General features: G+C 40.4%; 5 protein-coding genes across 11 annotated transcripts; 3 read left to right on the plus strand and 2 right to left on the minus strand.

Moving 5' to 3' along the window:
• The first annotated feature begins 705 nt into the window (after positions 1–705).
• Positions 706–5,183, plus strand: LOC124341769 (DEP domain-containing protein 1B-like). Of its 3 annotated transcripts, none has more exons than XM_046794706.1 (11): positions 706–1,030; positions 1,110–1,378; positions 1,450–1,784; positions 1,865–1,960; positions 2,037–2,388; positions 2,559–3,355; positions 3,522–3,691; positions 3,756–3,823; positions 3,895–4,003; positions 4,575–4,700; positions 4,766–5,183. In XM_046794706.1, the coding sequence occupies exons 1-11, from the start codon at positions 983–985 to the stop codon at positions 4,913–4,915; spliced, it is 2,520 nt and encodes an 839-aa protein (XP_046650662.1). In that variant the 5' UTR covers positions 706–982; the 3' UTR covers positions 4,916–5,183. The 3 variants fall into 3 exon arrangements, with proteins under 3 accessions (XP_046650662.1, XP_046650660.1, XP_046650661.1); XM_046794704.1 differs by having other exon boundaries at positions 708–1,030; positions 4,527–4,700; XM_046794705.1 differs by having other exon boundaries at positions 709–1,030; positions 2,559–3,316; positions 4,527–4,700.
• On the minus strand, positions 5,159–13,320 carry LOC124341770 (epidermal growth factor receptor kinase substrate 8-like). 5 transcript variants are annotated; one of them, XM_046794710.1, is made up of 15 exons: positions 12,522–13,320; positions 11,231–11,288; positions 10,199–10,701; positions 9,953–10,128; positions 9,508–9,628; positions 9,175–9,410; positions 8,995–9,103; positions 8,844–8,902; positions 8,551–8,770; positions 8,311–8,458; positions 6,314–6,505; positions 6,072–6,240; positions 5,849–5,984; positions 5,539–5,767; positions 5,159–5,447 (listed from the first exon to the last, which is right to left on the minus strand). In XM_046794710.1, the coding sequence occupies exons 2-15, from the start codon at positions 11,280–11,282 to the stop codon at positions 5,344–5,346; spliced, it is 2,454 nt and encodes an 817-aa protein (XP_046650666.1). In that variant the 5' UTR covers positions 11,283–11,288; positions 12,522–13,320; the 3' UTR covers positions 5,159–5,343. The 5 variants fall into 5 exon arrangements, with proteins under 5 accessions (XP_046650666.1, XP_046650665.1, XP_046650663.1 ...); XM_046794709.1 differs by having other exon boundaries at positions 11,231–11,321; XM_046794707.1 differs by having other exon boundaries at positions 11,231–11,324.
• Positions 13,321–14,301: 981 nt separating this feature from the next.
• LOC124341771 (aminomethyltransferase, mitochondrial-like) lies at positions 14,302–16,000 on the plus strand. The gene is made up of 3 exons (XM_046794713.1): positions 14,302–14,835; positions 14,905–15,572; positions 15,640–16,000. Exons 1-3 carry the CDS (start codon positions 14,576–14,578, stop codon positions 15,921–15,923), a joined length of 1,212 nt encoding a protein of 403 aa, XP_046650669.1. The 5' UTR covers positions 14,302–14,575; the 3' UTR covers positions 15,924–16,000.
• Positions 16,001–16,250: 250 nt separating this feature from the next.
• Positions 16,251–17,470, minus strand: LOC124341772. Its single transcript, XM_046794714.1, has 4 exons — positions 17,179–17,470; positions 16,950–17,119; positions 16,649–16,882; positions 16,251–16,560 (listed from the first exon to the last, which is right to left on the minus strand). The coding sequence occupies exons 1-4, from the start codon at positions 17,307–17,309 to the stop codon at positions 16,295–16,297; spliced, it is 801 nt and encodes a 266-aa protein (XP_046650670.1). The 5' UTR covers positions 17,310–17,470; the 3' UTR covers positions 16,251–16,294.
• Positions 17,471–17,682: 212 nt separating this feature from the next.
• Positions 17,683–24,640, plus strand: LOC124341767 (ATP-dependent helicase brm-like). The gene is made up of 14 exons (XM_046794703.1): positions 17,683–17,821; positions 18,145–18,822; positions 18,887–19,427; positions 19,493–19,753; positions 19,817–20,194; positions 20,258–20,653; positions 20,722–20,986; positions 21,061–21,479; positions 21,556–22,236; positions 22,345–22,634; positions 22,697–22,799; positions 22,867–23,604; positions 23,689–24,090; positions 24,229–24,640. The coding sequence occupies exons 2-14, from the start codon at positions 18,155–18,157 to the stop codon at positions 24,304–24,306; spliced, it is 5,220 nt and encodes a 1,739-aa protein (XP_046650659.1). The 5' UTR covers positions 17,683–17,821; positions 18,145–18,154; the 3' UTR covers positions 24,307–24,640.
• Positions 24,641–24,703: the final 63 nt, after the last annotated feature.

Below are 24,703 nucleotides of genomic sequence, written 5' to 3' on the forward strand. Positions count from 1 at the left end.
ATGATTGTATTTTATATAACAATATATTGGAAATGATTGTATGTATAATTGTTGGACCACTCCTATCGGGAAACTCGCGCGCGCAGCAAGGGATCGGATTGGACCGAGATTGCCTAGATAATAGGCTGTGCTTATATAGCACGGCTTTATAACAATGCGTCAGAACCATCTAACGGCAGTTTAATAAAACATGAAAACACAAATTTGAGTTTTTAATTATGATTTCGTCGACGTATAAAAATCTAAATGCGACGGCTCCATGTAAAACCTTGTCTTGCACAAGATGATCAAAATTTCCTAATTGTTGAACTATAAGACAAAAAACGTATAAGACATTAATGAAAATAAACAACTTTCCTTTCTCACAGGGAGGAACGACGCCATCTGTTGGTGTGGGTTGGGTTGGGTTGGGTCAGGAAAAAAGGTCTTTAGCGATAGAATCCATATCGGGAAATTTGCAATATCTCTATAACCGTACATTTTAGGTATAGGGACATTAGGTAAAAAAATAAATAATTTTTTATTTAGATTCCGATTCTCCCGGAAAAAAATTTACATGGCCGACATAGGAAAGGCCGAAGAGTCCCGTCCTTAATATTGAGTAGTCCATGCTTCAGCCGAGATAGCCGATTCCAACCATAAGTTCCCCCACCATACTAATACACCATGCCCGTGAAGCGACCTCGCAGAATGTCAAAATTCAGAAATTTAGATTTTTAAATCTGGCAATACCCCTAAGAATGACATGGCAACGCAGCATTTTTCAAGAATTTTGAAATTACGGAACGTCGGTTATGGTGGCTGTGTTGTGTGTTTGGCCTTCGAAAACCACCTCAATGTAATGATGTATAGTGACATTTAAACAGGTGGTGAAAATTTAAGCAGCTTCGAATGTGTTACAATCTGCCTCCTACAATGAAGTAAATTAGGAGCTACTTGTTTTGCCGTCTATTTATCATAAGTGAATAAATTATATCCGGAAATGGAAACGCCAAAACCGATGACTGGACCATATCGTGCCACACGGCTTGTAAGTTTAACTTATACATTTTGTTTTTCCAATTTTATTTAAATTATTTCATATGAAAAACTAAATTACCTGTTTGCAGTGGAATGAAGCTTTACGTATATTCAACAATGGTGTACCTCAAAAGAGACATTGGAGACAACTAAGGCAGTATGAAAACTGTTTCACATCTGCTGAAGCTACTAATTGGCTACATTCTCAGCTAAAAGAAAATCCTCATTTCGGACCTACTGTTTCCAAAGATCAAATTCAACAGCTTTTGTGCAAATTTTTGAAGGCAGGTGTTTTTGAAGATGTCCGTGGCATTGGCACCAAGACAGATAATAGAATAGAAACAAATGGACTGTACAGGTGGGTAAACAAATGTGTGGAATGTTAAATAAAGATTATTTTAAAATGTTTATTGGCTTTAAAAAATATAGATTGACAAATCGGTCACCATTCAGAAATCCAAGAACTCCAGGGCGTAGAACACCATTGAGTACACTTGCTAATCGTGGGAATTGTACTGAAAATCATAGTTCTCCTAAGCTGGCACCAAATAAAAAGGAAGTGCCAGTGGATGTTGGTATCCCTTCAATAAACAAGCCTCAAACTACAACCTATGCAAAATCTTTGGTACAGTGCCAATTAACAGCCAGACAACTCAGCCAACAAGAGGTGGAAGAATTATGGAAAAACACTACATTAAGGCAGATTTCAAAGCTTCTTAATCTTTTAAATCTTAATGAACTTCTTGATTCTACAGAGATAAAAGGTGAGATGACAGGCAATTATTTGTAACAATATTTAAAATTTACATGACATTCTTTTTTCTTGTTGTCTCTGTGATTCTAGGAAAATCGGTTCTTTGGAATGTTACTCACATTGGAGTAAGGGGAGTTGTTCAGCCAATGGAGGAACTTGATTCACCTCCTTCCTGGGTTCTTTATGGTACAAACAGTTAAAATCTAAATTATTTCAAAGAAATGAAATTACTACTGCACTACTTCACCTTCTGTATTTACAGGTATGAAATCATTAGTAAATTGGCCATCGAATGAAAAACACAAACTACCTGAATACCACGGTTCAGAAAAGGATGTTTTCAAGGTCATTTGCGATTATTTCACAAACGCTTCGAGTCCACTCTCCACATTCTCTCTATACAATATTTTGGTTGAGGCTTTCATTCGATCGGAAGCGGCAGATCTCAATTTTCGAAAATCTATTGAGTTAACCGGTAATGAAGATGAGGATGCGTTTAGTCTTAACTCTCGGGATTCAGCCCGTAACTTAGTTCTGGAAATGGCGTCCCCCTTCCATCACAAAACGTCAACTCCAATTGGCTCATTCTGGCAAGAAAAACAACAACAATCTAGGTATTTGGCGTTCTCACAAGAGCTTTTCCCCCCCTATAATTGTGTTGACATCTAGAATAACTTATATATTATTTATTGATTTATCTCTTGTGCTCTGTTAGCGTTCATTAGTTGGTTAGGTCCCTTTTTTGTTGTTGTTGTTGGATAACGCATTACTTTTCTTTTTGTAGGCAAGGGAATTATCAATCATTCCCCGTTGCGAAGAGCCCTTTAGTCGGCAGCCGTACCCGAAGTTGGCAAGTCGGCAATGGGGCTCAACGAGATCCACAAATGTTAAATATTCGACGTTTTCTGGATGATGAAGTCGTGTCGACAAATCAAAAAGGAGGCCGAGAACCGAAACATGCGACTATAGCCGGTCGTCGTCTTCATCGGGTTAATTCCAACGCTTGTTACGAAACAGCCTTTACGACTGCCGAACCCAAGACTCGGATCGTTTCTCAGAGTCACGCAACTATGCCTCGCAGAAGCCAATCTTCTGATCGTACCCTAGACAATGATTCTGATTCCGTATTAGGCTCGCAGGGATTTCGCCGTGAAAAGAACCATGAAAGCTCATATATGTACCATAGTCTTGATCGTCTTCGCAGCAAATCTGGTGGTTATGTCAACGTAGCCGCATTTGGCTCGGTGGATTGTCTTGATCGATCAGACCCTGATAGATACTCAGAAAGTGGAGCTGATTTGTGGATGTCGTCTAATAATGCTACTGTAGTGCACAGTCGGAGCATTTCCAGTCTTAGCTGCCATCATGGAGTTACGGGACTCAGCCCTTCGTTCTCCGATTCATCCGTCGCAACGGCAGCTACTCAACACAATTACGAAAATCTCCCTCACCTTTCGGAAGAGGACAGCCCTCATGGATTAGATGGGCAGCTTCGCGTCTACCGGAATTCACCAAGCAAACGACTTATTGGTCGTCGGAAAGGTCTTGAATTCTACTATGGAGCTAAAGCTTGCAGACCCGGTAACCCGCTTAGACCAACCTGCTTTAACCCCAAAATGTCCAACAAAAGCAAAACTTCTTTGTATTAGTCGTCGTAACTTATTGCTATGTTTGCACAACAGCTTGGGCTTTATTTCGTTTGTTTGTTTTCTGTTAAACTGAAATACGTCTTCCAATTCCAATTAAGGACTAGTGACACAGGCTGGGAAGACTATGGCTATCGAGCTGCTCCAATTACTTACCTTACTTTTGCCACCCGATCGACGTCGAAAACTTCATCTGCTTCTCCGCTTTATGACCAAAGTATCAGCAAACGATAGACTTGTGCTTGACCCAATAATCCCGATGAAAACTTTGGTAAGAATCAGTTGTTATCATTACTGAAATATCGATGGACGGATATTGACTAAATCTTTTCTAGATGGTGAACACTTTTTACCGGTGCATTGTTTGTTCGCCCGAAGAAGCAGATTACGACGAATTAATAGCGTAATTATTTAACGAAAACTTTTTAAAGATATTTTCTTTTTAATTTTTTTTTTATCATTGTAAATGTGTAGTGTGCGTCTCGTGAGTTTCATGATGGAAAATGCAGAGGCTATTATGACTGTGCCATACCGACTCTGTTCTCAAGTTCGCGATCTGCTAGGTGACATTCAACGTGAGAAGGTATGTTACAAGTTTCAATCATTCATTGGATATAGGTCGTAGATAGTGTATAGATGTAGGACTTACCACCTATGAGTTGTTTTTACCGCTATGTTATTCTTGTATTAGTTTTATTATTTATGTATCATAGCTTCGTTTTTATATTTTTTAATTGGTATTCTTTGTGGTAGTAGAGTTATAATTATTTCTTTCGACAAAAAAGTTATTTAAGTATTTAGAACGTCGTATTGACGTCCTTTTTTCGATCATAATGGAGTTGTTTATACGTACGATAATTTTAATTAGAATTAAGCTAGTGCCCTCTTTTTTAGTGTTTTTCGTAAGCCGTGATAATCGTACTTGCATGGTATCATCGTTCGGTATTAGTTACTTATTTCAATGTTTTTTTTTTGTCTCCGTTTTCGTTGTGCACGTGGATCGTCTTCTTGTTCGTCCGGTATTATTTCTTCATTTTTCCTTTGCTTCGTTGTTTCCGTTTCTTCTCTCGCGATTGGGCAATTCTTCTTAAATACAACAAAAAAAGATCCGCTTTCAACTTGATGATGTCGTACCGCTGACGTACTGTGTTCAGGTTTCACCACGCCGTTTCGAGGAACAGCGGAAAGAGGATTCTAAACGAGAAATTCATCAACTGCTGGAGCACATAGTCAATAATCAAAATATGCCGCTCAAGGAGAAACGAAAGAGGCTTAAGCAGGTAGATCAACATTTCGATATTTATAGAATCGAAAATAATTAACTCCGTTGTTTTGCCATTTCTAGTTTCAAGCTGCCTATCCAGAAATTTACCGAAGCAAGTTTCCCACGGAAGCGGATATATTTAAGGAAGAGCGACATCAATTGCAGGGTCAAAAGCGTTCAAGCAACCAGTCCACCGTTTTTTCCCGGATCCGCAACCTACGTCTTACATGATTTTAATGATATTATGACGATCGTATATTTTTTTAACTATTTTTAGATTTCCCTTGCTAATTTGACTAACTTTCAATGCTGTTAACGTGTATTGTCAGTTTAAATACTGTACTATGGTATCCAAACCCATTGGGGCTTGCTCAAGGAGCTCAGTACTAATTTGAAATCCACATATTCAGGATGGGGATTAATCAAAAATATTTCATTTGATATGAATATTCTTAATAAGCATAATACTGGAAATACATTTGTCCGTCTATTTCTAAAATTTAAGATTGTTTCATCAATTTTAACAACTTTGATCCATGTAATATATAGTACTAAATATTCGATGAATTTCGTACAGTAAAGATAATATAGTAAAGTATAATTCTCAAGGAAACTTATTATACTCTGTTAGAAATATTTAAAAAAATAATCTAGGTTTTCTAGTCGTCGTTGCTACTAGTGCTTTGCATCTTCTTTTTCTGTTTGCGAATAATGTCACGTAGCGTCCCGGTTGGGATGACGATGTCGTCATCGGAATCATAGTCTGCATATTTCAAAAGAAGAAAGTTCGTGAAAATGTATGGATTATTTGGCCGCTTAAATTTTCATTTCACAAATGGAATAAAATTTATTACCGCTGTCTAAGTTCAGGGGTGCTTTGGCTTTGGTTTGTTTCTTCGGTGTTTTCTGGACCGTCGGAGAGGAGTCACGATCATTCTTGTTGTGCGATCCACCTGTTTCAGAGGAGCGCGATCGTTCGTCTTCTTTTTTGGTAGGATTCTTCGGTTGATCGTTCTTGGTTTCTGTTTTCATTCGGGCTCTCTTTAATGCTTCTTGAAGTTCAGATGAACGCATTGTTTGATACTAAAAAATAAAATAACAAAATTTCATTATCGTTGCAACAAAGGTTAATTAATGGGAAACTAATGGGAAAACTGTAAATACCCCTGATGCTCTGCGCTGAAGAGTTAACTGTGAATCCAGTCGATGACCTTCTTCTTTGCCACAGTACTTTTCCAAATCTGCCTTTTTCAGCTTAAACAACTCTTCACCGCTCATGCCATTCAAACGCTTCTGAATCCTATTTTTTAAATGTGTGTTTTAAAACATGACTTGGATTTCTAATGTTTTGTTGGGTAATGTCTATCATATTGAATGGATTACGTACACAATATCGAATTCCTTGGCTTTGAGCCAATCGCGAACTTCGTCGGGAGTTGATTTGAGTGTAATGTACATTTCGGGAGTTTTACGAATATCCAATTTATTTTTTTCCGGTTGGTAAATGTCTAATAGGTTCTTCAGTTCTTCGACCATCATGTCTTGACTGCTGAGGCCTGGAGAAGAATAAATCAGTTTCAACATTTTCTCTTTTTAAATATTTAACAAGATATTAGCATTTTTTAATACTTCTTGTCATAGGTTTCGGTTTAATGGCTTCCTCCTTTTTGATTGGTTTTTTTATGATTTCAACCTCCTTGGGCGGTAGAGGTGGAGGTGGTGGCGGAATAGAAATCACCGACTCGGCTCTACGTCTCTGTCGGCGGCTCTTGGCCGGCAGGCCGTCACTGTCCTCACTGTAGCTATCGCTGGTGTCAGCACCTTTCATCAAATAGCCATCTCGTAATTAGGAAAACGATCGTAGGTCTGAGGGTGGCATATTTCCATCTTTTCACCCGTCTGAGTTACATCTGACCGCCATCGACACGGCAACTTTGTGGCCAATTAAGATCCGGAACCAACTTTCAGCCAAAACGCTAACAGCTAAACTTTCAGACATTCTACTCTTAACAATTTTGGCTACTTAACTAACTGCGATGCTTGTTCTCTACTTTCCCTTTTTGTTTTTGAGAAAAGAGAAAGCCACGTCTGGGGTTAGAATTATTCATCACATGTAAGACGTATCATGGAGGCAGCGGCACTTTGCAGTTGGTCACAGCTGGACCGTGGCGAAGTGGCTGTGAAATACACGTACGAGTTCGTCTTTTGGCTGCCATATCTTTACGTAAATAATCAAAAGGAGCGTCGCTGATAATTCACGCGAGACTCGAAACTCCGTCAATGTACGACGTAGAAAGTGCGAGAGGATTACCGAAGCGGGAAGGAGAGAGAGAGAGAGCGGCGGGCAGCGGTTACACGTAGCGCATGGACAAACAGACGCAAAAGACATGTATACGCACGCTGACGGGCACACAAACGTATAATATGAATAATATGGACGGTATATTTTCCATCACGAGAACAGCATTCAACATTTTTCTTTTTTTACGGTCAGCCTCGTCAACCACACACTCAGCACAACGGCACAAATTTCGTTGGGCGTCATCAACCGAGAGACACACATAAACGATTAGCACCTATATAGCAAGTATTCGTACACAAGTCAAATGTAAATGGTGGAGAAAAAAAAATCGTAAAGATACAAAACTCTAAGAGAGAGGAGAAGAATGGAGATTATGCAAGGGTCATCGACCGTCTTTGGGAGTGTCCTCAATCAAGCGTAATAAAAATTCAAAATATGGGAAAACAAACAAATTGGATGTTGAGACTCTACTATGTAAAGGGAATGCACATGAAAAAAAACCTAAACGAGTAATTGAAACTGACATAAGACAAAAGAACGGAAGGCAAAAAGAGAGGGACACCGATCTGGAATCGTATTTTATAGCGAGAATTCTGATCACTGACTACTCGAACGAGACTTAACATATTATAATCAACATCTGTTTTGTTTTTTCACTTATCGTGTGTTAGTGTGCTCCTTTAAATGTGGATGAATGCATATGTCGGTGCCTTGTGGTTCTTTAGCGTGAGCAAATAGTGCGTGCACGTAATTAACATTTTTGGGGCCATCAGTCGGTGGGCAAAACCGACCACCCTCAATCACTATAGCAACTGCGAGAACAGTTGAAAAAGAGAGAGTCAGGTGGAACGAACGCTAAACCCATCGACGTTGGCCTATTCGTCTTTAACCGTGTCAATAATTCCGTTCTGAGAAAGGGGTAAGGGGGTTTTACAACATCAGCAACACGAGCGTACGTACAGATACAATAAAAAGAAAATCATCATGGATGGATGGGACGTACGTACAAATACACACACAACACAAAAGAAGAAAATGAGACAAAGGAGAAAGAGAGCGAGAGAATATGTATAAAACAAGTTGAAAGCTGATGATATGATGAATGGACGTACGAGAGTGAAACGAGAAAAGAAAATACAAGCAAGCACAAGCCGATTCATTTTCTTTTTTCATAAAAAAGTGGGACGGTGAATGGCATTTCATTCTCATTCATTCACCGTGCGGCAAGAGGCGCCTTTGGACGTTGGTGCATGAATTTTCAATATTTCTTTAATAAAACTTCTGCAAACGTTATTGGGCGCTCATTAAAAATAGCGCAAATCACCTTTTTTGCCTTTGTGCCAACCAGCCGACGAGGGTGGAGTGAAAACATCGTCGTCCTGGACCAACATGGTGACGATCGTGTGTGGAACGTGGGCGGTTACGCCGTGCATATTGCGAGCCTTCCACCACTTGCGACTATTGTCCAATACCTATGCCATTTCAAATTACCATTGTGTTATGATTTCATCAAACAGAAAAACAAAAGCCGACAAGAAAAAACGAGCATTTAAAGTCTAGTTACCTCAAGATATTCGCCACGGACGACAGTCAGCTCCTTGTCGTTGTTGGCCGTTCGTGGATATGTAACCTGGACGATCTTGGCATTGCGGGCCTTTAGATCGGCCAGCCAACGACGTTGCTGATGTTCGAAACGAGCTGCTGGGTCGCCATTCTTCTCGATCGAATCATTGGAAATATCACTGCGTGGACCAAAGTCACGGTCTGAAGGCGGGGAATGTGATCTGTCAAAATGAAAAGAAAGTCGTTAATTTTATTTGACAATGAATGTTATTGTCGGAAAAGTATTCAAACCACCTTCGATCTCCACGGTCGCTGTCGTAGAAAAATTCGTTGCTGTATCGCGTCATTTCCGTCTGTAGTAAAGATAATTTTTTTACGTTTTGCTCAATGCACATTATTTAAGAATCAACACACTAAAGAATTCGTAAAATTTAAAATTCATTACGTTTGAGCGTTTATTCTCCTCCTTTTCGTCTGGGAAGAAGGAGGCATCCGGCGTCCAGCCGTCCATGAAAGTCGGTACGTAAGGGACAACATAGCTGTTCCACTTGTCCCTATTCATTTGAAATGCAAAAACTTGAAAAATTTGTAAAAGAAAACAACCAAAAACAAAAACAAAACATACTTGGGTGTGTGCCAAGCGTCTCCAAGCGAGTGCCATAGCTCAGTTTCTTTGCTAGACAAGCAATTGGAAAGTAGCTCGATGGCGTCGTATGTGAGTAGTGGTGCGACGACACGAGCCGGAAGATTGGGTACGGTGTTGGACTCGTGTGACGCCTCCACGATCAATGTTAGCGGTGAAAACAGGAAGTGAACCAACTCTGGAGCGTTAGGGTCGTGGATGTGCGATTTCAATTTGGCCTGTTAAACAAAACAGCAAGTGCGTTCAAGTACAGTTATTTCAAATATTTGTAAAACTACAAAAAGAGTCAACTGGAAAAAAATAAATAAAACATACCAACAAGTTAAAAGATAGTTTGAATTTCTGGAAAATGTCGATGTATTCTGCCTCGCTGGGCGGTCGAGCTCTCATGGATAACATGCCATCTCCTTGTTCCTTCTTTTTCGATTTTCGTGACCTATTAAGTCAAAAAAGAAAACAATAATTAGTTGGGCTTGGCCCATTGATTTCGAGTACTAGCGGAAATGCTAAGTCACACTATGTGGTAAACTGGTAACGGCAGCTGAAAGATAAAATTCTTTTGGTGTTAGTCAGTGAACAGGAATATGTTTGATATCATTCAGTTGATACCGCTATCAGTTGACAAGCCCTGTTTTTATAAAACAATTTGACCATTGGAATGAAACCAACAACGAATTTTCACCTGGCCCACCCCAGAAAGAGAAAAACGATGGGGAAAGAAGTGTACGTATGAAACATAGATAACTGATAGGCGACATACTTTCTACGTCGTTCGAGCTCGCGGCGAGCTGCGGCCGCATGCTGTAAACGGGCGATGAAGCGCTCGATGTCGTCGAAGCAGCGGTTCAGAACCGTCACGTCCTTTTCATAGCGCTCGCTTGAGGTTGAACTGGCGTCATCGTTAATGTGACGCATGAAAACTGCGTGGTTTGCCTGCTTCGCCAAATTATTATTACGCATGAAATAACCAAATTTGAATGATATAACTAAAAGGAAAATAACATACGCCGTTCAGGGGCGGCTCCGGTGGAGGTTTGTTCGGTGGGGGTGGAATTCGCGACGGATTGCTCGGTCGGTAGTTACCGGCCATGTACATCTTCATGTCTTCGGTAACTAGCTCGGAGGAGACCCCGACGCACTGGAAGATGTGCATTTCAGGTGGGTCACGGTTGAGGGGATCTTCGCCAACCACGAAGATGAAAATATTATTGTACAAATCCTTGGGGTCCAAGCTGGTGAAAGCTGTCGGTTCTAGAATGAGGTTGAGCGGGAAGCGTTCAACCACTTCGCCGTTTTCGAAATCCTGTATAGTGACCCATTCGCGGTCAAGACGTAAAATCATCTTTTGTGTCCAAATGCCAGACGTCTTTTCCATGTGCAACAGGCGGCGCATTCCGTCTGCTGGATACATGACTTCATTCTGTTGGGAAACAGTGAAGGTGGCTAAATGTTCAACCACAAAGCTTGGGCCATCCTCAATATCTGTTTGAGATCCCCCACTTCCTCCACCTGAAAAGAAATACAAACATTTTAATATAAAACTAATTCGTGTACTAATCCTGATGGAAATTGTCTGACTTTGTCAGTGTTATGAAAAGTTAGTAGACTCCAATATAAAATGCAACTACTGTTTTTTTTTAATGAGTTTTCATGTTAAATATTTTAACTATTTAATTTCACACAAAATTGAAACAAGATGTATATCAACTGTTTCTTTAATTTTTATCTCTGCATTGAAAGAAAATTGGTAAATATAAAGCTGTTTTTACATCTTTATCTACAGTAATAATTCGAACTTCTAACTGTAATTTGCATGTTTTGCTCAAAATTAACATTACACACATAAAAATAGGAAACTTTTCCCCCCATAACAAACCCCAATGATTTTGAAGGAAAAAAAGCTGTTCAGTCATAGACAGATGTCGAAATAAATTCAAAATGCTTAATCCTTGTTCAATCTTATCTCACTACCGTCTCGGCACGGCAAGTACCCGTAAGCTTATTTTTTAAAAATAATAAAAATCACATGATTTCATACCTGGAGTGTAGCCATTGGTAGTGCCGGGCAGACGATTTTCTCGGTAAGCCATGATGGGCTAATAACAGAGCAATTCAATCAACAAGTGGAACTACTAAAAAGGAAACAATGCAATTGATTGAACGACTGATTTTCGGATTGTAGTTTAAGTGTGAGATAAAATTTAAACTGCGACTATATCCGTAAACCTTTGCAATCAAGAGATAAACGATGAATCATGCGCATGTACGTGCGTATTCCCAACTGCACAATGTTTTACGGATGATGCCGATAACGCGTGTGATTTCACTTTGTTTTCTTCTATTTGCGCTAATTTTAACACACAAAAGCTGAACAGCTGATGCCAATCCCTTCGCTTACTTTGACGATTTCTCCTGACGTGCTAATGTTTGGGCATGGGCATACACGTAGTGTTATCCGTCTTTATCGAAGAAAAATGCTCTTTCATCAGGCACACTTGATAAATATTATCGTCGATAAAAAAACACCTAGATTGGCAGCTGGATAATCCATCTAGGTTTAGCGATGGAGACTAACTGACTAACAACGACACCTACACCTCGAACGGGAAAGAAATAATAGTAATAATGTCACCACGAAAATTGTGATCGCCGAGTAGTTGCGGGCAAAATTTTGGCGTTTTAATGCCCGGCCGCAGCCAAACGCAGTTCCCTTTAAGTCACGATCGTACCTACTTTCTCTGCGTGAAAGACCCCAATAAAAGCCAATCCTAGTTTTTTAAAAAAAAGGAAAGAAAAAATGGAAACACACAGGGCTGATTTCGTTTCAGCTTACATTCGAACATGTTTTCTGGACAGACCGCTCTCACATCGAAGAGGTCGAGAAATGTAAGTGGAATGCTCTGGAAATGTTCACACCCTCTTTGCACCTTTGCAGTGTGCCGCCATTTCCCATCATATAACCTCTCTCAAACTTTCAACTTTGATTCCCAAATAATTCCATAAACGATTGTTATCTTCTGCCTTTGACCTTTTGGTAGCGTTCTCGATTCACATTACGATTTCACCATGAGAAAAGCGTTGAAAAATTCAATAATTCCAGCCAGGCCAGGCAACAGGTATTCGATTATTCGTATAGCCATTTTGTATATACGAAGGCCAGTGTTGACGGATCGGTACAAACATATGGTGCCTTTCACCTTGCGCGCCGAAGGCTCAACGAAGAGTAATAAATGACCAGACAGACTACCTCTCTCTCTTTCTATCTCCCAAAGGATTATTCACAATTCCTATACACTTTTGGCAAACAAATGGAGGTGATGGGCACGTACCTTTTGTTACTTGGTGTTTTTACTTGATGGGTTGAATCGATGAGGTCAGTTCAGGTGTGTCAAAATGTAGAACACGACGACGACAAGATGCACATCAACAGGTGTGTTTTAACGACGCCTGTAGTGAACTTCACATGGGCCTCGTCTGAGACTAACAGCCAGAAAAAAGCATCTACGCCGTCGAATCCTGTGTTGTCTCAGTGTGACCTCGCCTTTTGCCCGATATCTCTATTTTAAGGCGATAGACCAGAGCCTGCCAACTTGGCTGCTGCAGGTTGGTCGCTTATCTGTTTGTTGTTTTCCTCTCACGTCTCCTTCGCCTTTACTTTTATGCACCGTTCAATGATGGCGACGACGACGACTTTCGGAACGCGAACACACAAGAATGAATACACCGAAGGTTGTCTACCGAGAAGAAAAATCCCAAAATGGATTCTCTATCTGTTGCACTGAAACAAAAATCCACTGGTGGTTATATGTGTCTAATTTCACTTCAATGGCGTCCAACTGGTGTTAACGAGTTGGTTTCTTCAATGTTTCATTCGAGAACTGGAGAGAGAAGCGTGTGTTGAGACAGAGACGGAAGAACTTTCTGATGTGAGGTTGGAGAATCCACACTTTTTTTAGTGGCGTAGAAAGCCAAAGTACAGTATATGCTGCGTTGTTATATTCGAGCCTCTGCCGGTGCGAGTAAAACCAGCCTGTGCATCGCTGCTTTGGTGTTGTTCGGGGTATGGCTGGCTGACTGGCTGGCCCTCTCCTTCCTTTCTTCCATTATCCATTCTTTCTCTTCTTCCCCTGTCGACATTCTTGAGAAGCAAGAATTTCGAAAGAGGGGTTTAGAAAGCCAGAAAAGAACGAAACAGGTAGGACAGGACAGGTAACAATCCACACCAGCGCCATAGGCTTCGTAGCGGACGAATAAATACTCACGTCCACAACATTCCACAATTCATGCACTCAAAGTGGAATAATTAGCTAAATATTAACATTCTCATGTTTTCCCGTCGATTTTCATCTTTGTGTCCATCGGTAGCAAAACTAGTTGATTTTTTTTTTAAATCTAAGGAAGTAGTAATAAAGACAGGTTCACTTGACCTGAACAAAAGAGAATTTTCTTGTGAATGGTTTCGGCAACTTAATATAACTAGGCGTCTACTTGGCGTGCGGGGGAAAAATTCGGGAAATGAAAACGGGAAAAATAAAGTGCCTCAACCGAAAAGAACCACCCGTCTTCCTGTTTTGATTGCCCAAAGGCTATATGCCTGAAATCTTATTCAAGGACACTTATTCATTTGACTTATAGCTATTCGTGTTTTTCTCTAGTTTGTATCGACTGAATAAAAAAGATAATGCTCCTATCACTTTTACTTGCGCACCTGTCTTTTATCGGACCATTCCATACTAACACACAAACGAAAAGGAAGATTGAGGAGAGGATATACATAAAAATAAAAATTGACATATTTCACAAAATATTTTAAAAGCCATTTAAGTTCTAAAGTGAACACTGCAATTTAATACCGGCTGCCCTGCCCTTCCTAGGATTGTATGAATCGACATTATTCAGGACCATGTCTAAATACCTAAATATCATGAAAACGGACGTGCTGAATAATAAATATTCCGTACATTTAAAAAAATAACTTACAGCAGCTTATACCTTTGTAAGTCTGTATGTTCGTTATTTGTTACTGCCTTATCAGAGTAATAGAATAATTATTCTATTCTCTAGTCTTTTTATACTGGACCAGGGTCCAGGAATGTGAATACACTTTAGATTTGACTGAACTGGCAACTCCTTTGGATTAGTGCGCTGTAGCAGTCGCATGTCAAACTGTCATACAAATATCAGCTGTTGCATTTGTTGATTTGTTCTGTTGTTATAGATTATAGCCCTATACCTTATATACTACGTGACGTCATTATATATACTCAAGCTAACTTACTATTGCTGGCAACCTGATAAGCTGAATTATTTGTGCAGCAAGTGTTCTTTAATCATTCGAGTGGTTAAGGCCAGTTTTTATTGTTAAGCATCCCACAGTGAAACCATGTTGAAAATCGCTAGGCAGTATAATAATACTTTAAAATTTACACCGCTCATTTGTCGCTCGTTTTCCAGCGAAAATGCGCCAAAGAAAACGTGTCTTTATGATCTAAATGTAAAATATCAAGGTAAAATGGTTGATTTTGCTGGATACCTGATGCCTGTACAATATGGCGCTGAAGGAATCCAAGCATCCCATAAGCATACTCGTTCACACTGCAGTTTATTTGATGTGTCCCACATGCTGCAATCCAATATTCATGGGTAAAATTTATTTTTTAAATTCACTATAAATCATCCATGTTCAATGTTTTTTTTGTTTTGTTTTTTTAGGAAAGACAATGTTAAATTTTTGGAAAGTTTGATGGTGGGTGATATTCAAAGCCTTCCAAATAACCATGGAACACTTTCTGTTTTTACAACAGATAGTGGAGGAATTATTGATGATTTCATTGTTAATAAAACCTCATTAGGTTATCTTTATGTAGTTTCCAATGCTGGATGTCGTGATAAAGATTTGGCCCTACTGAACTCAAAATTGGCATTAGCCAAAAAAGAAGGTCTTGATGTTGATATTGAAGTTCTGGAAGAAAGAGGATTGCTGGCCATACAGGGTCCTTTAATGATGTCCATCTTACAACCCCATGTTGATATTCCTCTCGACCAGTTATATTTTATGACAACTTCCGTTGCCACTGTTTGTGGAGTACAAAATTGCCGAATAACTCGCTGTGGCTACACCGGAGAAGACGGCGTAGAAGTATCCGTTCCACCCAGTGCGGCAGCAGATATAGTCGATAAACTTTTGGAGTCCTCAAAAGGAGCTTTGAAGTTGGCTGGATTAGGTGCTCGCGACTCTTTGAGACTGGAAGCTGGCCTGTGCCTGTATGGAAACGACATGGACGAAACGATTAATCCAATTGAAGCTTCCCTGGCTTGGCTTGTTGCTAAACGCCGTAGGGCTGCTGCTGATTTTCCAGGCGCAGCTAACATTCTTGCAGGTACTTTATTCACTTCGCTTAAAGAATATATAAATCTAGTAGAACTTACGCATCTTCCTTATTTTAGAACTTAAATCAACAACTGGTAGGCGACGAGTAGGTTTTGTGTCACGCGGACCACCCGCCCGTGGACATACGCCTATTTATTCAAACGATGGTAATCTCATTGGAGAAATTACATCAGGATGCCCGTCACCCAGCTTACCGGGCGTAAATGTGTCAATGGGACATCTGGACCGCCAATATGTTAAAAGTGGAACCCAAGTGCAATTTGAGATTCGCAAAAAAATGGTTGATGCTCAAGTAACCAAAATGCCATTTGTGCCTACCAAATATTACATAAAAAAGTAATTATCTATTGACTGTTAACATGTTAGTACAAAAGATTATCTGGTTGAATATTCATTATATCTTTTTATAAATGCAAACCTGGTTATCTGTTTTGATTAATTTAAACTCAGTTGTTTTCCGACAATAATGTAAAAGCTGTTAGCTAAAACAACACTTAGTTACGGTACGTAGAAACGAAGTTTTGACCAATGCTATACTACTAAAACTTCCTTCATAAAATTCTGTAGCTTATATTTTTTGGGACATCAATCGACTTACCGAATGAGGGGGTTGATTTTTCCGCATTTTGATATTGTGAGATTGCAAAGGAATAAAAAAGACTTTCTCTCAAACGAAAAAAGAATTTGTATTTATCAAGTATGTCTTAAAGATTATTTGAAAAAAGTTCTGTGGGGTTTCTTTTTCTGTTGACGTTCGATTTCCTCTTGCTGACCAAAATATTGGAATGAAGACTCGTCTGTCCCATCTGCAAGTGGTCGCTTTTTCTGCGACTGTTGTGCAGTTCCTGCTACCCACATTGCATTACGTCGCATCTTGTTACGATAATATTGTTTGAGTTTTTCTCGCTGCTCAAACCACTTATTTCGGTCACGGTACGCTTCTTCCTTTGCTGGCTGGTAGATAAAATCTGTAACCTCTGTGAACAGACAAAATGTATGCACTATTATTGATTTCAGTTCACAATAGTTGTCAAATCTAACAATAAGTTTTAAATTTATAAAAACCTTTTAAACGGTTGTCTCCAGCGTGGAAAAAAAGTGGTTCCGTCCACATACCGGCATTTTTCCAATAGCCTTGATGCTCAACATTGCTCACTGTTTCTGGCTTAAACAAAAGTTTAGGGTCTTTCTGGGCAAATAGTTTTGGTGGCAAACTAATTGGTTCTTCTTCTGGTTCTACTGCAAGATTGCTCTCCTGAAAGAGGGTTCGTAGAGAGAACTCACTACCTTTGCCAATATCTAGATTACAATGAATTAGTGTAAACATATGCATTATACCAATAAATCATAAATACATTTCATATACCTAGAGCTTCTGTTGTCTGGTAATAACGTTCAGAAGATACTTCTGGTAGAGACTGTTGCTCAAAATCCATCTTGCCTTTTTTAAATGGCTTATCTGTGTTGCTCTTTGTTACTTTCTGAAACTTATCATGGCTCGAGAGATTTGAATCAAATTGGATGAATGCTTTGTTTCTAAAAATAAGAAAATTTTTAAAAACAATAATATGAATGGCAATGCTTATTTTTCATACCTGAGCAGGGGTTTTGCTGACTCTGACTGCTGTTCATTGCTAAGAGACAGATCAACCATGGTATCACTTTCTTCAACATGTTCGTCGAAGATAATTTTTTTATTCAATGGCTTTTCAGATATAAACGACATTGTCGATTGTATCACGCTACTAAGCTGCGGTTTTAAGTACTGTACTTCAGTTCGTTGTTAATTATAATTATAACGTTTTATTATCATCAATCTTTCCGGAAAATTTGTTGAACTGAACGTCTTAACAGTTAACACGTGAGAAATTGAAAATAATGATTTTCGTCTGCTAGAATGCAAACAAATGACACGAGTACATCAATGCCACTAACGTTTGGCTTGTCTGTAAATGAATTTTTTGGAATCTAATTTTAGGTAAATTTGTTGAGAAGACGGATTTCACTAAAAATAAGAAATTATATTTAAATAAACGTTAAATTTATTGTGGCTTGTCATCCCATGTGGCAACTGTTTCCAGAAAAATCTTCAAGGTTCGTACTACATAGTTCACCACACCCCCACCGAGGGCGAACCAAGCAACGCCAAGCAACGCAACGCCATAATTTTCTATATTATTCGTTCTGAAAGGGAATTCCCAAACATAAACTAATAAAGGGCAAAGCAATTATTGAAACGTGAGTTAACAACCATAATGGTGTAATTGATTATGCACTTTATATTTTTAAACTTTCATTATCTGAAGATATATTCGTAAAATTACTTGTCACGAACTTCACCGGCAATGAATCTAAAGAACAATTCCTTTCATCCCCTTGCAAACATTTTTTTCATTTTTATTTGATGCTTCAACATATTTTAAGTAAACTCTTGGAAGTAAATGAAAGTGTATAAATTCAGTAGATGTTTATCTCTTCTATATTATTAGTGCATGTGAAATCTTTTTTGTGTTGAATTTTGTGTTAGTAAAATTTTTTCCGTTGTTTACTTTGTGTCTTAGGCTGTGAAATATGTCATCTGGAGAACCACCTTCTTCGATGATGACTTCACCTGGGCCAGGGCCTGGAACACCTCAGCCATCACCTTTGTCTCATCCTGCTGCATCTCCAGCACCACATTCACACCCAAATTCAAATGCTGGAAATCAACAACAGCAAGTTGCTTCTCCTATGGCACCTCCGCAACCACCTTCTCCAATGAACCATCCTCAACCATCTCCATCACCCATGGGTCCACCAATGCAGCAACACCCTCCCCAGTTTCAACAACAACCTCAGCAGCAAACTTATCCACCACCCATGTCAGGAGCAGTTTCGATGGGGCCTCCTCATCAACCTATGCAGCAACCAATAAGGCAGCATCATGGTGGAGTTCCACAGCCTCATTATATGGGAGCAAGTGGTGGCTATCCTCCAGGTTCACACCACCAACCTCCACAGCAACCAAATTATCCATCACAGCCTGGTGGACCAATGCCTCAACAATCCCAACAGCAACCAGGAGCACCACCTTATCCACCTGACAGTATCAATGCTTTGCAAAGAGCTATATCTACAATGGAAGACCGTGGCTTGCAGAATGATCCTCGCTATGCTACTCTTCTTGCCATGAGAGGAAAACAAGAGGGAATGGCTCCTACTAGCCACAGTCCTGGTCCACCACTTATGGATCCTAACAGGTAACTTGAATTGCGATCAAAATATATCTGAACAATGTGTAACTGATCCATTACCAATATTTAGACAACCTGGTGTGCCATCGCAGTATGGGCCGCCCAATCCAGCGACCCTTAATGGCAATTCTTCTGGACCGGAAGGGGCCAATTCTATGAAATCGTCATTCCTATCACCTACACAAGTCCACCAGCTACGAGCGCAAATTATGGCTTACCGGTTGTTGGCTCGAAACCAACCTGTGCCAACAAATATTGGAATGGCTGCTCAAGGGAAACGGACGGACCTTCCGACACTTCAGTCGCAGCCTAATACTGTATCACAGCTGGATCAACAACAACAGCAAATATATGTTCCGTCTCCGTCTCAGCCTGGACAGTCTTTCCAGAGACCTACAGCTCCTTCGGCTCCTACTCCGATGCAACCTTCTAGCGTACGGCCTATTGGGCCTCCATACTCTTCTCAGCAACCTGTGGCACCATCACCGAGCGGACAGCAGTCTCAGCTACCTTCTATGGGGCCAGCACCATCGGCAGGAACTCCAACTCCGGGAACTACTGCAAGTCCAGTTCCTGGTACCATACCGACTCCTCGTCCCCCTCAGCCACAGGTAGATTTTCTAAAATGTCATTTGTTTTAGAATGGTTATTAATGCTACTTGTACTTAAATTGTAGGTCCCTGTACATCCGATGCAACCATCCCAAGGGGCTACTGCCCCTACTGCAATTCAAATGGGTAATGCTGCATTGCAGCCCATCATAGCACCACCAGCTGTGCCCACTTCTAATGCCTCACTCATGCAACAACAACCCGTGATGCCACATTCACAGCAGATACAACCACAGCAACTGCAGCAACAAACACTTGTGTCTAAACAAAACAAAGTTACCCCAATTGCCAAACCAGCAGGATTAGATCCAGTTGTAATTTTGCAGGTATGTGTAATCTTTTCGAAGTAATATAACCTTAACATTATATATATTTATTTATTTTAACAGGAAAGAGAAAATCGCATGGCTACGCGCGTTGCCTACCGTATTGAAGAACTTAGTAATCTACCTACTACAATGGGAGAGGATTTGCGAATTAAGGCGCAAATTGAATTACGTGCTCTGCGATTACTTAATTTCCAACGGCAGTTGCGTTCAGAAGTGTTAGCTTGTACGAGAAGAGACACCACGTTAGAAACAGCTGTCAACGTTAAAGCTTATAAGCGGACAAAGAAACAAGGACTACGAGAAGCTCGGGCAACTGAGAAGCTTGAGAAACAACAGAAAATGGAAGCTGAGCGCCGACGCCGTCAGAAGCACCAAGAATATCTTACTGCGGTCCTTCAACACGGCAAAGATCTTAAAGAGTTTCATCGTAACAACCTGGTAAATAATTATATCAGAGACTTTGGTGATAAAAAAGCTTATTTTAAAATTTTAACTTTTTAGGCGAAAATTGTGCGCATCAACAAAGCTGTCCTACTACATCATGCTAATGCAGAACGTGAACAGAAGAAGGAACAGGAGCGTATTGAAAAAGAGCGTATGCGTCGCTTGATGGCGGAAGATGAAGAAGGTTACCGTAAGCTTATCGATCAGAAAAAAGACAAACGTCTTGCATTCCTTCTTCAACAAACGGACGAATACATTGCCAATTTGACGGAGATGGTGAAGCTGCATAAAACTGAGCAACGGCGAAAAATGAAAGAGCAGCAGATGATCAAAAGACGTGTGCAGCGGAATGATGATGGAACAGTTGTGGAGGATTTCCATGTGAGCGTTATTGAAACGGCTTCTGGGAACACGCTTACCGGCGAGGAAGCGCCACTTGCTTCAGTTCTCCAAGTAATTATTACTATTCCAAAGAATTTTCATTGTGATGTTTTTGTGATAATTTTATTTTTATTATTAAGACCTGGTTGGAAGCTCATCCTGGCTGGGAAGAATTAATTGAGGATGAAGAGCAACATATTGAAGAAGAACGACCGGAAGAGACAAAGAAAGCTGTAACCGACGAATCCAAAACTGCCGACGAAGCAACTGTTGTGGTCGTAAAAACGGCGCTAGATGACGAATACAAGACCGATGACGGAGAAAAGAATTACTATTCGATTGCCCATACCGTACACGAAAAAGTTCACGGACAGGCTAGCATTTTGATCAATGGCAAATTGAAAGGTGACAATGCGACATTTGTCTGTAACAAGTGTGATGCAATATGTTTAATACTTGTTGTTTCTTCTATTTTACAGAGTATCAGGTGAAAGGTTTGGAATGGCTTGTTTCTCTTTACAACAACAACCTGAACGGAATTCTCGCTGATGAAATGGGTCTTGGTAAAACCATTCAAACTATTGGTTTAATCACATACTTGATGGAAGTCAAGAAAAATCCAGGCCCATATTTGATCATTGTGCCCTTGTCAACACTTTCGAATTGGTCTTTGGAGTTCGAAAAATGGGCTCCTTCAGTCAATGTAGTATGCTATAAGGGTTCCCCAACGGTGCGCCGTATTGTCCAAAACCAAATGAGAGCCGTGAAATTCAACGTGCTTCTGACTACTTATGAATATATCATAAAGGATAAATCAATCCTGGCCAAATTGCCCTTCAAGTACATGATTATCGATGAAGGTCATCGCATGAAGAACCATCATTGTAAATTAACCCAGGTATGCATTGTGTGATTTACGCAATTATATGTGAACTAATCGATTTGAGTAATCATTATTTATTTTTGAAATTTAGGTTTTGAACACACACTATTTAGCGCCCCATCGTTTGCTATTGACGGGTACGCCACTTCAGAATAAGCTCCCTGAATTGTGGGCTTTACTGAACTTCTTGCTGCCATCCATCTTCAAGTCAGTCTCTACTTTTGAGCAATGGTTTAACGCTCCTTTTGCCACCACTGGCGAGAAGGTAGAACTCAACGAGGAAGAGACCATCTTGATCATTCGTCGTCTTCATAAAGTCTTACGTCCTTTCCTTCTCCGCCGTCTGAAGAAAGAAGTGGAGTCGCAACTGCCCGACAAGGTTGAATACATCGTGAAGTGCGACATGTCTGGCTTGCAGAAAGTCCTCTACCGACACATGCAGAGCAAGGGTGTCATGCTCACTGATGGATCTGAAAAAGATAAGAAGGGCAAGGGTGGCGCCAAGGCTTTGATGAACACTATCATGCAGTTGAGAAAGCTTTGCAATCATCCGTTCATGTTCCAGCACATAGAAGAAGCCTATTGTGAGCATATGAATGTGCCTGGTGGACTCGTATCTGGTCCTGATTTGTATCGTACTTCGGGCAAATTTGAACTCCTTGATCGGATTCTCCCGAAACTGAAACATTTGAACCATCGTGTTCTTCTCTTTTGTCAAATGACCCAGCTGATGACCATTATGGAGGATTATCTCAATTGGAAGAGCTTCAAAGTATGTTATAAACATTTTAACTTTTAATGTTTTACATTTAAAGCTTTTTAATGTCTAGAAATGTTTCTTAGAATTCATTTCAACTAATTTTTTTATTTTATTAAACAGTATCTTCGTTTGGACGGTACCACGAAAGCAGATGATCGTGGTGACTTGCTGAAGCGGTTCAATGACAAGTCTTCGGATTATTTCCTTTTCTTGCTCTCAACTCGTGCTGGTGGTTTGGGTCTCAATCTCCAAGCAGCTGATACTGTCATCATCTTCGATTCTGATTGGAATCCTCACCAAGATTTGCAAGCCCAAGATCGTGCCCATCGTATCGGGCAAACTAACGAAGTGCGTGTTTTACGACTAATGTGTGTCGGATCTGTCGAAGAGCGTATTCTCGCCGCTGCAAGGTATTTGATAATATAAGCGTCTCGTTAGGATTAAATATAAATTTATTGAAACCAATTCATAGGTACAAGTTAAATATGGACCAGAAAGTTATTCAGGCTGGTAAGTTCGATCAAAAGTCGACTGGAGCTGATCGTCGCCAATTCCTGCAAACTATTTTACATGCGGTAAGATAACAATAAAAAATCCCTTATTTAACAATACATTACATTTGTTTACTGAATCTTTTTCCAGGATGAAATGGAGGACGAGGAAGAGAACGAAGTTCCCGATGACGAAACAGTCAACCAAATGTTAGCTCGTAGTGAAGGCGAGTTTGAACTTTATCAACGAATGGATATCGAGCGCCGACGAGAAGAGGCTCGCCAAGGATCCGCCCGCAAACCGCGTCTGATGGAAGAAACTGAGTTGCCCGAATGGATGTCCAAAGATGAGGAGGAGGTGGAACGTTTAACCTGCGAAGAAGAAGAAGAACGTGTCTTCGGACGAGGAAATCGTCTTAAGAAGGATGTCGACTATGGTGAAAGTCTGACGGAGAAAGAGTGGCTCAAAGCTATTGGTGCCATGGAGGAAGAAGGCAACGTTCAAGATGACGATGAAGAAGAAGAGCCCGGACCAAGTGGACGTGGATCTAAGCGATCCCGCTCGACAGGAGGAAGTTCGCGACGAAAACGCCAAAGAGGCGACGGCGATGGAGGGGACGAAGACGATGAGCCGACAAACAAAAAACGTCGAGGTGGGGGCCGTTCGCTGAACTTTGATAAAGAAAGCGGCGTCAATCCACAACTCAAACGCAAGATGAAGAAAATATTGGAGATCGTTATGAAATACACCGATGCTGAGGGCCGAATCCTTAGCCAACCCTTTATGAAGCTTCCGACTCGGAAAGAGTTGCCCGATTATTACGAAGTCATTAAAAAACCGATTGACATCAACAAAATCCTTCAGCGATTGCAAGCCGACAAATACATGGTAAATCTAATACGATTTCCCTACCATTTTGAATTGGGATTTGTAAAATTTTTTGTTTTGTTTTTCTCTGTGTGTGTTTTGTAGGATTTCGATGACTTGGAGCGGGATTTCATGCTGCTCTGTAAAAATGCACAAAACTACAATGAGGAGTCGTCTCTCATTTACGAGGACTCGGTCGTCCTTCAGTCGGTATTCACGAGTGCAAGGCAGCGCACGGAGGAAGAACCCGAGGAGGTCCAACAGCCGCCTCCGCCGCAGCAAACGGATGGTGAACCCAATGACGAGGAAGACGCTCAGCCCAGTGAATCCGATGACAACTCGAACGCGGCGTCCTCAGTTAAAGTCAAAATCAAGCTCGGCAAAGGCCGCAGCGGCAAGAGCAGTGACGGTGGCGCGCACGCCTCCGCCTCTGGTGGGCGGGGCAAGCGTAAGCGTACCAGCCGTAAATACGTTAGCGACGAAGAAGACGATTTCGGTGAAGAAGAGGCAAGTTACCAGTAGGTGTTGGATGATTTGTGGTTCACAAACCATCCCACCTGTCTTGTAATTGTTTGGATGTCTTATCTCCGAATGAGCCAGTCGTCCAGATGATTTAATGGTCTTCTTTTTTTCTTTTTCTTGTAGGAAGGTGCTAGTGAACGAACTTCTTCTCGTAGTTCATCACGCGTAGCCTCGCCTGCACCTTCTCGTCGTAACCGTTAAATCATGTTCTAATTTTATCTTTTCTTGCCTTCCTATTTCTTCACTCCCCCCTCATTATTCATCTATATAGAGCCGTTACAGTGGAAAACGTACTGACGACCCAACATCCAAAAGTCGAATGATTAATTTAAGCTCATCCATCTGTATGTTTACGTCCCTTTTCCACTTTTCACACCATGTCTGTCGAGTTTTATCTTCGCTATTCAATGAAGAAGCATCTCCATTCTTACGATTTTTGTTGTTTGGAACGAGTTCTTTTTTTTAATGGCTTCGTTCACTTGGACTCAAGTATAACATTTTTGATTGGATAATAAACGTAACCATGCGATATAAACAGTTGGAGTTTTCGTCTAATTTTATTATATTATTGCTTCGTATGTTATCATAATTTAAAAAG

Source organism: Daphnia pulicaria, chromosome 6 (genome assembly GCF_021234035.1).
Source record: "Daphnia pulicaria isolate SC F1-1A chromosome 6, SC_F0-13Bv2, whole genome shotgun sequence".
Taxonomy (NCBI): Eukaryota; Metazoa; Arthropoda; class Branchiopoda; order Diplostraca; family Daphniidae; genus Daphnia; species Daphnia pulicaria.

What these genes read in the sequence shown, in the direction of transcription:
- LOC124341772 (XM_046794714.1), bottom strand. Translation starts at nt 17,309, where the DNA reads ATGTCGTTTATATCTGAAAAGCCATTGAATAAAAAAATTATCTTCGAC. An exon ending in CCAGACAACAGAAGCTCTAG is followed by an intron (nt 16,883 to 16,949) that starts GTATATGAAATG and finishes ATTGTAATCTAG; the next exon opens with ATATTGGCAAAGGTAGTGAG. An exon ending in TGGAGACAACCGTTTAAAAG is followed by an intron (nt 16,561 to 16,648) that starts GTTTTTATAAAT and finishes GTCTGTTCACAG; the next exon opens with AGGTTACAGATTTTATCTAC.
- LOC124341771 (XM_046794713.1), top strand. Translation starts at nt 14,576, where the DNA reads ATGTTGAAAATCGCTAGGCAGTATAATAATACTTTAAAATTTACACCG. An exon ending in CTGCAATCCAATATTCATGG is followed by an intron (nt 14,836 to 14,904) that starts GTAAAATTTATT and finishes TTGTTTTTTTAG; the next exon opens with GAAAGACAATGTTAAATTTT. An exon ending in CGCAGCTAACATTCTTGCAG is followed by an intron (nt 15,573 to 15,639) that starts GTACTTTATTCA and finishes TCCTTATTTTAG; the next exon opens with AACTTAAATCAACAACTGGT.
- LOC124341769 (XM_046794704.1), top strand. Translation starts at nt 983, where the DNA reads ATGGAAACGCCAAAACCGATGACTGGACCATATCGTGCCACACGGCTT. An exon ending in TGATTCTACAGAGATAAAAG is followed by an intron (nt 1,785 to 1,864) that starts GTGAGATGACAG and finishes CTGTGATTCTAG; the next exon opens with GAAAATCGGTTCTTTGGAAT. An exon ending in TCCTTCCTGGGTTCTTTATG is followed by an intron (nt 1,961 to 2,036) that starts GTACAAACAGTT and finishes CTGTATTTACAG; the next exon opens with GTATGAAATCATTAGTAAAT.
- LOC124341770 (XM_046794710.1), bottom strand. Translation starts at nt 11,282, where the DNA reads ATGGCTTACCGAGAAAATCGTCTGCCCGGCACTACCAATGGCTACACT. An exon ending in CGGAGCCGCCCCTGAACGGC is followed by an intron (nt 10,129 to 10,198) that starts GTATGTTATTTT and finishes AATTTGGCGAAG; the next exon opens with CAGGCAAACCACGCAGTTTT. An exon ending in ACCCCTGAACTTAGACAGCG is followed by an intron (nt 5,448 to 5,538) that starts GTAATAAATTTT and finishes TGAAATATGCAG; the next exon opens with ACTATGATTCCGATGACGAC.
- LOC124341767 (XM_046794703.1), top strand. Translation starts at nt 18,155, where the DNA reads ATGTCATCTGGAGAACCACCTTCTTCGATGATGACTTCACCTGGGCCA. An exon ending in CCACTTATGGATCCTAACAG is followed by an intron (nt 18,823 to 18,886) that starts GTAACTTGAATT and finishes ACCAATATTTAG; the next exon opens with ACAACCTGGTGTGCCATCGC. An exon ending in TCAATTGGAAGAGCTTCAAA is followed by an intron (nt 22,237 to 22,344) that starts GTATGTTATAAA and finishes TTTATTAAACAG; the next exon opens with TATCTTCGTTTGGACGGTAC.